The sequence below is a fragment of the Protopterus annectens genome, chromosome 10.part0 (genome assembly GCF_019279795.1).
Source record: "Protopterus annectens isolate FY-2018-M chromosome 10.part0, PAN1.0, whole genome shotgun sequence".
Classification (NCBI taxonomy): Eukaryota; Metazoa; Chordata; order Ceratodontiformes; family Protopteridae; genus Protopterus; species Protopterus annectens.
In genome coordinates, this window is record NC_056744.1 from 517,246,847 (window position 1) to 517,259,200 (window position 12,354).

At 36.2% G+C, this 12,354-nt stretch overlaps 1 protein-coding gene across 4 annotated transcripts in view; it reads right to left on the reverse strand.

The window, feature by feature from the left end:
- The window catches only part of LOC122813204 (voltage-dependent R-type calcium channel subunit alpha-1E-like), a 4,399,719-nt gene that overhangs the window by 187,575 nt on the left and 4,199,790 nt on the right, over positions 1-12,354 (reverse strand). For all 4 annotated transcript variants that reach the window (XM_044085387.1, XM_044085385.1, XM_044085384.1 and 1 more), the window contains one exon: positions 4,424-4,552. In XM_044085387.1, the coding sequence (XP_043941322.1) occupies positions 4,424-4,552 (129 nt within the window). The remainder of the gene's footprint in view (positions 1-4,423; positions 4,553-12,354) is intronic.

The window sequence follows — 12,354 nt, forward strand, 5'->3', positions numbered from 1 at the left end:
CTTTCAAGAGGTATGGGCTGAAGATATTACATATGAGTAACTAAGATAAGAGATGTGAACGTGCTCAGCTAAAGAAAGGTGGGCGTTCCGGAAAGAAGGCATATATGGGGGCAGGCTTTCTAAGCTATGAAAACAAATCTGCTTGCTTGACCAGGATGTGTGTACCATTGTTGGTAATATTCAATATTTTCATCTTGGATCTGGAAATAACCAGGAATTTCAAGATAGACTGAAGCAGGTGGCTAAAAATATGTGGCCAGGCAGCGATATACCTGGGCAACTAGTATTTCTGCCTCTTTTCCCTTGCATGGTTCAGTAAAAAGTAGAACATTGGTTTTCTGATTGACATTACAAAATTAAAGTGCCAGAACATTCCAAACCACTGGCCCACGACAGCAGTGCAAACCATGGATCTGCATTAAATTTCTGTAGGAATGGAAAAACTGACAAGGGGGCATAAGACTGAGCTCAGAACAGAGACTTGAAAACAGTAATTCTCTGCAATGGTGCATCAGGTAGGGAGAGCAGAGAATGTTGTTGTGTCTTTCGGCTTTTCCCGGTTAGGGGTCGCCACAGCAGAACTCCGGTCCGCTAATGATTGGCAGTAGATTTTTATGTGCCGCATTTGCCAGCTCTGATGCACAACCTTCAACGAAGGCATGCCCATTCACGTATGTCTCCACACAGAAGATGCTCTAGCTGAGAATCGAACAGGACAACATCTTACTGTGAGGCGACAACGCTACCACAGCACCACCACCACAGGATAACAGAGAATATATTTATAAAAACAGTAGTATGTTGCACTTAATGGCTGACACTACCCTTGCCAGACACTTAAATGGACAGTATCCCAAGCATAGATAACAGCTTAATCAAAATGTGAGCTGGATTGCAGTGCTTTGTAACAGGAGTGTTGGTAACTTGGTTCAACACACTAGACAGTTTTGATGTTATGCTGCAATGTCCCATCCAGTAGGAAGTGGACTGTGTTATCCATTTGAATAAATGCATGTGCTCAGTCCTCAAAAGTAACTTTCAGACATATGTGGTGGTATTGATCTTCTGGCTCCTAAAGACTTACATTTATTTATTTTATTTTTATTTATTTATTTGCATGTGTTTATTGGGGTCAACCACTGATCCACATGGACTTTTCTTTCAGATTCAATCTGGGAGCACTCTATGGTTAAATGACTTGATCAAAGTCACAAAATAGGCAAATAGAATCAAATCACAGAGTACAGGAAGCAAGTCATTAACAGCTCATAACCAAAATCCTCTGCATCAGTTACTATCAGACCCTTCCCATCTACGGCATCTGTTTAGAGAGGTAATTTTAAGATCTGATCTTGTGACCCAGGTTGGTTATGTCACACATTTCCTGCACTGTTCTCCTGACTTTTCTTTCTGCATTTAGAAATTTTACAGCCACTGGCCAGTACTTCCTCCTGCCAGTAGAGGAAGCAGTGTGCACAGTCCAGCACTTATTTATTGCAGGAATCCAGACCAAATCAATGTTTGAGGTCTGGCCCCAAAGAACGTATAGAAGGTTGTTTAATTTGGCTCTCACAAAAGGCCCTAGAATTCAGACATTTCACTGGGTACTGCAATTTTCTTAGTCTTCCGATCCTGTTGTTAAGACTTTGGGTGAATTTAAGTAGAGGGGTCATCGATTTTCCTCCTCATCTAGTAGGAACATTAAATCTATTGGCGAATTCCAGGTCGATGGCATGTTCTGCCACATGTCCAGCTGCTGTCTTGAACTCTTCGACTTGAAACTGGAGTTTGGTCTGCAAGGAGTTCATGGGCACTGTCAGCTGGCTGATGGAAAAAAAATCAGACATCTGAGGTCCTCTCCATTATCTGGTGGGAGTACAGGTTTAGACATTACATGAGAGATGGTAACAGAGAAAGATTCTATTTCAGGTAAGGCTGGATCCTTAGAGACAGAAAATGCACAAAATATTTTTTTTTTGTTAAGTCTGCTTGCCCACTGCAGTATCTTTAGTGGCATGTAGGCAATAACTTATTACCAATGCTAGCAGTATAACATTCTTAAAGAAATTCCCCACATGCAGATAAAAGTTAACAGCACAGCCCACAGACATAGGAGAAAACAGTTCAGATGGTGACGAGCAGACAGGAGATCAATATAGATCTGAGTATATTCAGCATATCATTAACTAAAATTTTTTCCTTCTTACAAATATCAAAGAAAATCAAAATATTCTAACCCTATTTTCAGGACACCCTTAATGTCTCATATGACCTTGCTCAGTGGTGAAAACTCCTTCCTTTCATAATACTAACAAAAGATAATGCAGTCATGGGATCACTAAGCTGTATACAAAATAAGTAAAAAAAATAATAAATAACAGCACAAAAACACACACCCACATATGCTAAACAATACTTGATAAAATTATATGCTTTTGTCTATGATACGGAGACTTTATCAAAACTAATGAGATTCATTCCAATGAGGTCTTCTACCATAGATGAAGGCAATTCGACAGAGGCACTAGGAACTAAGGTTGGGTGGCACGATGCCAGGGTAATCCTATGGGCTAGACTTGTAAAGGCTCCAGGGCCATTAGCCTAGTACAAACCTATGAACTTAACTTTATTAAATATTCTTCTTTTACATTAGGCAGAGTATGTCATTTTTGTGTTATTAGTTTGCTACTTTGCAACCCTTTTGGATCTGTGTCATTTGGTTCTAAGTAAAAAAAAAAAAAAAAAAAAAAAAGGTTAAACGTTTTCAATTGTGTAATAGGAACCGTACCTTAAAAGAGTAGGAATAATGTTGATATTTACTCCTCCCTGAAACGTACATTTGATTCTAATCAGATCTGACCATTCAGGAGGTAAATCTCACCACAATTTCCACCCCTCAGAGGCATTATTCATATATCATTACTTCCACCCCTCAGAGACATTATCCCTATATCAATACGTCCACCATTCTCAATAATCAGATGTGTTCAGACAATTCAAATGGAGGTAGTATTGTTCCTCACGTAAGTACCTCATTTCCATTGACCTCTAAAGCCCTTCCAACAAGGTCATGGTGACTTATTAACCTGTATGTGAGACAATATATTGATGCAACATTAATGCAAAAGCAGTATAATGCATTCAGCTAGCTGTATCACCCCAACATGTGATTGATTATAGATCTTAACATTGACACAGATTTAGATGGAAGAACATTTCAAAGTAACCTGCTCAGTCATTATTTGTTATCACAAGTTTGATAGTGTGCTAGGGTGTAACACTGGGAAAAGGTGAGTTACACTGTCAACAGTCCATACCTCTCAACTGTACAGATTTCCACAGAATGTCCACATATTTGCTTTGTATTTTTGGTCTAGTCACCATACAATTTGTGGTTCTCTGGCAAATCAATAAGGATAGAGGTCACTAAAAATTGACATACATTCAAATAATTTGAAAAATGCATGCTATTTCAAGATTTGTTATTCTGGTAACTTTGTAAATTTATAAGAAGAATATGTAAAATTTCCACTGGATTTAGGGCCTTTGTCCCTCCATTACTTTTGCCTTTGTTCAGATTTCTTGCATTTAAAAGGTTGAGAGGTATGGACAAAACATACAAACACATATGTGGAAACACACACATGCACACACAGAAGCATATACATATTTTATATTTCTATTTACATCAATAAAGTGACTTATAATTGCAGTGACTTTTTGGTGTTGGCTGGTCATAATAAATACTGGCTCAGTGAGACTTCTTTGTAAATGTGAAATTAGTTTGCATAAAATGATGTTGCCAAGTAACTGTCCAACTCTATTTTTCCTCAAATAAGCATCATCTTGGGTTTTGCGAAAAAATAGTAAGGATAGTTCAAACATTTGGTATGTTTATGGATGTTTCAGATTAGTTTGATTATAATTGTACAAAATAAATGTGATATGTGAGGTCTTTTTAAATCCTCTTAAAATGTATATTTTGTTACTGTAACAAAATGTCTTGACTGTTAGATATAGCTGATTCAAATTAATATAAAACCAGTTTAAGAATTATCCTCCTCCACTATTTAATACATGTTTTTAGTGAACAATGTGTGTTATACATTTGGTTTCCTTTAGAATGCTTAGAGGATGACATTTTAAAGCAAACCATTGAACATTAGTGTAGTTTAAAGCACTACTTATATAAAAACCTTCCTTGGTATCATGTATAGAACATGTGGTTTGCAAAAATAAAGAGTCTTCCTGGATATTTGAAACATTGAAGCACTTTCTATAATTTATTTAAAAACTGTTTTCCCTGCTGATTATTTATGCTCAGTTTAATGACATAATATTTTTTCAATATAAAGTATACCACTTGGGTCATATAATGATTACCCTCAATGTGAACTGCATACAGTAGTTCTAAGAAATTTACCTGGGGTTCTACTTCTAGACGTGGCATAGAAGAAGCTCGTAGGGAGGTATTCCGTCCTTGAGTTTCAATGGGCAGATAATGAATATGATTGTGATAATGTCCTCTTCTGAAGTTCTTTCTTTCATTTTCCTGCAGGATCACAGTAAAAAGATCACAAACTTTTCAGACACCTCTAAATACATATCAACTGGTACTGATATGTAAATGTGATATAGATGGCATAAAAAATGAGCTGATTTATGTTCACAGCTGATATATTATCAGTGGTGCTGAAATGTCATGAATATCTGGTCTACTATTTTTTTAATTATGTCTAGCAGTCATTACAGATGATTAAGGCTATAACTATTAATTCTGTATTCCATGGTTTGATTCCGTCAGCCTCCATTTACCTATTATAAGCAACTTAATCAGACAGTACTTCTGGGCTAAGTCTGAAGAAGCTCTGTGTGGATTCCACCCAATTTAACAAACATAAATAAAATTCACCTGCTTCTATGTTTAGAATTACTGACAACAAAAATGACGTGGGCCAAACATTTTCAAGTATTTAGTGAGACATTTCATCTGGTAATCACTTTCAATTGATAGTGTTAGTTATAAATGAAGTGCACAGTAAAATAAATTATGTTAGTTTAGCATGGTATTAAGAAATAGAACAACAATTTTAATTTTCATTCTGGGTTGCACCAATATGAATCAATTTTGAAGAGAGATCTTCAACAGAGTATATAATAAATTGATAATGAATAATATTAATGACAAATTTCCTAATGTGACTAAACAGGAAAAAAGAATGTTTTTGTAAAACATATTCAGACTCTTGGATACTTGATGTAATATCAAACTTATTTAATAAACGATTTTCACTTTTGCTTAAGAAAAATAATCAGACATGACAAAGCAATGTCAAAATTCTCAAACTTGTTTGTAAGGGAAATTCTGTACTTCACATGTCAAGAGCAGCTTAGAAAACACCTTTGTGTATATCCAAGTAGTATTTGTTAAGAGACTGTTATTATCATTTGTTACACTGTTCTTAAGATGTCTGAGGCAGTTGTAAATTTATATTTTCAAGCAATGTTTCTTAGCTTTGAAAGTTAGCAAATCAAAAGTTTGTACTTTGCCATTCATGGTTATAATAACACTTCAAAATGATATGGCTGGTTCATGTTTACCTAACAGGTTTTGTGTTGCTGTAGTATAAACAGAGTGCACATGAAAAGTATTTTTCATTTATTCTGCTTCTGTTCCCTCCTCACTAGTTGTTTTGAGGCCCTAGTATCTTACTCATGGCTACTTTATACATCCCATGTTTCTTCCTCCCTCCATATCACTGTACTGAGGGGGTGGGGCATGCATGGCAGAATCCACAGAGTATCATAACACAAACAAGCTGAATGTTTTTCTCATTCATCGCAAGCCACACAAGACAAACATCTTATGTAATGTGTGCACAATCCTGAATGTGATGTTAGACATGATGCTTTTGGCCAGTCAGAAATGAGTCATACAGCTATATCCATTGTCAGCTATAAGGTGGTAGCCCTGTGGCTAGAAGTCACCACTCCCCCAGGTATAACATGCCACATGAACAGCATTTTAATATTTCCTTGTCTGGAAAGCCTTCTGGCTGTGGTACTGCTAATCAGACCTTAAAACACTTCATTTTCCATCTGTTTTGCTGAGCTAGTAGGCTGAAACAAAGCAGAATAAAGGTTAGAGAAGGTGTATTCCACAGTTAAAAGAATTATTTTGTCATACAAGCAATTATTTTACAATTAATTGCTTAGATCTGTGAAGCCTTTTTTCACACATTAGCACAATACAGGGCATGTTAAACAATATTTTTAGAATCTTAAATACCTTGAATAGCCATGCATAGCTTTGAAGGTTATTCCTTTGTTTGCAGAATTTTGCAAAAGCCACTGCTTTTTGTTCTACACTGATTATCCTTGATTAACCTACATTCATTTCTTCAATAAATGTGTTATTTGCAAGAGACAGCTACTTTAAGAAGTTAAGGAAAAGGTCTTTTTTTCTTTGCTGATCATTTATTTAACTCCTAAATAAAAAGGTCTATTTCTGCATGATCTGTTTGCAATTAGGCTTGCAGTAAGACAAATGTACTGCTTAGTTTCATTTTGAACAGCTGTGAATTTATTTCACAGAACATTATTTATCAGGCACTGAATCCCACACCAGCTTTCCAAGAGGAATCACTACACAGAGAATTAGGCACTAGAAGAATTTATTCTGAGGCCTCTGGGACTAACAAATTCCTCCATCACATCCCATCACAATGATGATTAACTAATCTAAACAGCATCAAAGAACTTGTAAATGACAATTATAAAGAAGTTTTAGATAAATATCATCAGCATTTGTTATTAACTAGAAAGTAGCACAAGAACAAAGGCATACATTCTAATTAATTTATACCTCTGAGCAACATTCATATTGAGAATAATAAACTGCTTTCAGGAAAACTACAATTGTATTTTCTCCCTGTCTTCTTCCTTCATTCTTTTTTTTTCTTTAAATGAGTAATTGTCAGAACTATAAGTCCTCATATTTATGAATTAGTTTGTTTAATTATATAGTCACTATACGTGCAGTTTTTATAAGTTTAGCATTTGCCAACACCTCTGACTGCATATCTTATCTTAACTCTCCAATTTCTCCTAAAGCTGGCTTAGATTTTTAAATAAGCCATTTTAAATATCTTTTTACATTGTTTTTAAGCAAAAATAACAAAATATAACCACACAAACAAAGATATAGAGGCAGATTCTAAAAACCATTGGTGTAGAATAACATGCCCAATTGAATGTATTAATCTACACCCGTTTCAAAAAGAAAGGGCTCTTCCAGGGTCCAGTTAGCATAAGCTCATGGGAGCTGATACAGCACTATGCCCAATTTCAAAGGGATAATCAGGCTTGTCTTGTCCAAGCTGAATCAGTGGCAAAGCCCTCTGAACTGAACATGCTTCTTGTCGAAGAGGAAGCTATACTTTTATGTGGAACTAGGTATGACAGGCAGTACCAGATGTGAAACCATACACTCTGCAGTACCTAACTGCCTGCTATTCCTAGTTCCACATACAGGTGGAGCACTATTACATACAATAGGATTTGGGGATTGTATTCTCTGGTGGGGTAGTATCCCCACATCCACAGCTGTCATCTTGTGTGTGGTGAATGCCTGCATTTACAAGTTTGCCCTACAGACAGAGCTGTGGTATTGAACAGCCTCATGGAACATACCTCTCCACCTATATTTCTGAAATGGTATTGCAGGCAGACTCCCTGCTTACAATACTTGCTCAATCATACAGTTGGAGCTACTTTACCTGACAACTTCAGCTCAGAATGAACACTCGCCTCTGAGTCCACTGGCAACTTAAACACTGTCCTCAGATAAAGTAATTTGGTTACATAACAAAGAATGTTTGTGACTTGCATTATTTTGTCTGGGCATAACAAGCCCCAATGCAGATCAATACCTCAGCATTGCAAAGTATTGAACTGAGTAGATCCATGCCCATGGATGATGCCATCCTGGGGCAAGTTGAATTTTACTACTGGGAGTAGCAATGGTGGGATGGCAGAGGCCATCCCATAATATATTCCATCTGAAGTAGATATACATTTTTTAAGAATCAGCTTTTAAAGAAAATACCAACAATCCTTTTACACATTTATATATACATGCATACTGGATAAAAAGGACTACAGAAATATACAGCCTAAGGCCTATTTGCATTATGCAGTCATATTATTGCACAAAGTAAAATGTCAAATATCATGACTAGAGAAATACTACGGCAATTCAGATTATTATCTAAAAAAAATATTCGACTTTCATATGACCGAGACCATACGATCGAACATTTGAATGTTTGACAATGTAAAAAAATAAATAAACAACAAAAAAACTAAACAGTGGTAGCAAGGGGGAAAGCCCCCCAGCACCCTCCATGTGGGGGGGGCTGTGCCCCCACCCCCCCACTATTTAAATATACCAACTCTGAGATTGCACTACATTGCGGTAAAGGGAAGTCTTCCCGTTCTGCACTCTATGGAGATCCCCATTCAGACCGTTTGAACTTTTAAAAGCTCGATCATATGGTCTCAGCCATATGAAAGTCGAGCTTTTAAAAGTTCGACCATCTGAAGGGGGTCATATATATATATATATATATATATATATATATATATATATATATATATATATATATAAAGAGAGATATGTACTCACATTTGCACTCATGGAAACACAAACACAGACACACACACACACACACACACACACACACACACACACACACACACACACACACACACACACACACTCTGCCCACTCTACCCTATCTTCCCCCTTTTTTCTACCACTATGTCTTTACCGATACCCATTCCTACTTGTTTTGTAGGTTTTCCTGCTGTTTGAGTTTTTCCTTCCACCATACTCCTGTCTTCACTTTTTACTTCTTCCTCCTATCTCTTCCTCCTCATACACTCTGTACCCCTCTTTTTTCCTTTCCCTAGTACCCAGACCCCTCTTTCCTGGTAACTATATTCTTCACTCCGCTTACACTTAGGTTAGCTAATTTCCCATCCTAATGATTTTTCTCATGTTGAATCGGTGTTTATATGGCTCGTAATAGAAATCCATGTTGAATTTTTCTCTCTCTTCCTAAATTGTATAAAATAAACCTATTTTTTGTATGATTGTTTGATTAAATACTTAATTTGATTGTATAAAAGATTTCATTGTTGCAATGGAGCTTTTCTCCTTGGGTATCTGCTAAAAAAGGTCATCTACCCATCCAGAACAAACCGGTTAACAAATGACAAATAAATAAAAATAAATAAACATGTATATTTTGGGATAGACTGCAACACATTTGGAGTTGCATAATGTGGAGCCTCCACCTTCCTGCTTTCTTATCCTGAATACAATTCATATCCTCATCCCTGGGCTAGATAGATGAGGGAGTGATATGACAAAACAGTTCATCGCAATGCATGAAAAAAAGTAAAGGAGTCCTGCTTTACCAGTCGAGGGTAACGACATTCTGAGACATGCTCTGGTCAGGAATCGTTTTTATTCATGCATTGTATAGCAGTACACCTACAGCTGTCTGGTACCACAGCACAACCAGCAGGGTAACATAGATACTGCAGGCACTAAGCCTGCCTGAAGAACCAAAACTGTCATTTGGATGGAGCTGTATATCAAAGAGGCCATTCTGCATAACAACATCACCTTTACAATTGAGGTAGAATGCATGCATGACACATAGCACAACCATCATGCATACATCTGCACTGTCCAAAGAATGAGACACTCATGTACAAGGTAATTATCCAAAAGAGAATATCCTTTATGTTTTACAATTGCAATTGCATTTTTATTAAATTTCAAGAATTATTTGCACATCATCTTACCACACAATCTAGCAGTCTTCAGACCACACCTTAGCTCCCTTTATTAGCAAAACAGTCCACTTCTATGAGGAATTTCCTGCTGTAGGCTGTGTGGCTTTCCACTAGGTACTGCCTTCAATACCAATTCCTTCTTACAGGTGAGGATGCTGTAACTCTGGAAATGTCCATTGACATTAATGGGTTACTCTGTACTTCAGAACTGAATAATGGCAGCTTTTGTCAATGTGTAACCTAAAAGTTGTGAGCCAGATACCCTGTTTGGAATCAAGCATAATGCTCTGTCAGTTCTCAGCAAGCTATGCCAGGTAAGGACTGATGAAGTCTCTGCTTATGCACTAAAGCATAGGGAAATGTTTCTTGTAACATCTTACCTGACATCTATTCCCTTTTTTAACGTAACCTTAAGTGTTTGTATGTTTGACAAAAAACGTAAGGGCAAATAAAAGAAAAACTCAGGGCTTGTTTCAGCATTTTAAAGAAAGAGAAAATTAAAGGCTGCAGTGCAATTATAGTAATATACTTTTTTTGCATCAGATTGGTAACTTCAAGGCATACAATAGCATTTGCCAATCACACACTGTCTCACAAAGCAACGTAATGCACAGAAAAAACACAGAGATATGTCAGACAGTATGCAAAAATACATAAATGGCACGAAAGAAGATGGATGAAAAGGATATAAACAAATGAAATAAACTGTGTGAATTGGAGATGATCTAGTTTACTAGAAAGAGTTGTGATTTTACAATCAGTTACTCAATCATTTCCATTTTGATGATACCTTGTATATTTGTCATTCTCCAAAACTGAAATTATTTACAAATCCCAGTTTCTGTACATTTCCAAACTACTCATTCATTTTCTTTAGGAGTAAGATCTCTGCTCTGTTGAATCTTAACTTGTACTACTGTATCTTGAAGCCAAGGATCAGAAAATTCATTGTGATAGATATGGCCTGTATCTAGGCTAGACAAACTTCATATGCTGCTCTGTTCATATATTCCTCTGTGAATTTTAAATAGTGCATTGCATTTTAACTGCATATATTATTGAGTTTCATTGCTCAAAGTTTGTTATAAGGCAGGTACCTTCTAAGTATAGTAAATGGGTGTCCATACTAGGCAAGTATTGTAACTGTAGAAAGATGTTTTTACTTTTGCACCATATTGTTCACTCTTAAAACCTAGTCATACAATACCTTTTAAGTTCTGTCATGCATATAATAGTGCAGCTGAAAAAGAATGACCAGCTTGCTGTGACGGTGCACAGCTATAGCATGCACTTTATAAATGTTTTCACAGCCATCTGCTGGGTGTGAAGTGGGTGCTTACCAGTGACCCAAACACTGCCTTGACATGCAGACTCTGCAGACATTATCAGGGAGCCCTACCTACAGCCATGGTATTGTGGCATGCATTGTAAGACTGGTAATACAGCTGGCTGTCTTACAGTATGTTGTTAACAAAAGGGTAGCTCTTTGCAAAATTGAAGTTCCTATGGTGTTTCCAATGACCTACCCATTATTTCAAAATTTACAAACGGGTATGCTGATTCATACCTACAGCATACTATAAGGTGGCTAGGGAGGAAAAGTTAATGGTATCAAGCGTGGACCTTCATGAGTCCTCATTATTATACTGTATGGCTTGAGGAATCACATGGATTCTATTTTAGAAGTCAATAAGCCAGGAAGGTGTAGCATGCTCCTTTAGAATCCTGATAATAATTCCTTGCCATATTCTCTACAAGTTTAATATTGCTGAGTAGTAGACTCTCAAAGCTGGTTTCCCTGAAAGAAAAAAAAAATAAATGTGATCTATATATTAATGTATATATATATATATATATATATATATATATATAGAGAGAGAGAGAGAGAGAAGAAATGAATCCTTATGTGCTGTACTTCACTAACTTAAAAAACTGTTATTGCTACTGCACCAGTCTGGAAGTAAGGTATGCTTTTTGTGTGTTCATATTAAAAAATAGAACATTATGTTTAGCTTTTTCCTTGTTAATCCATGCTCATACTGATTTGCCACTACTACGAAGTTCTTTTACTTATTAGTCTATATTGGCAGTTTATTCCAGTGAGAAACTCGCTAAATGACCTTTACTTAGGTTTCCTTTGTTACCAAGTCACAACAGTTATTAACTTCAATAAAAATCCGTTTAAAAAATATCAGTCAACTGATGATCGAAAAACAAGTTATTTTTCTATAATATTAAACTGTTCAAAAACATACTTAGAATGTACTTGCATAAAAATATTTTTTCAAAGATACCACATGAAGGCATGCAGTTTTATTTTTATATTTTTTATTTTTAATATTCCTAGAAATGCTTTGTAAATGAAGACATGCATAGCATTTGTTTCAGCATACGAATCATGCAGGATTATAATCGGGTCTCTGATAATAATCATCTTATTATGTGCTCAAGACATGGATGCCAATAATTTAGCTTGACAGCAAAAGC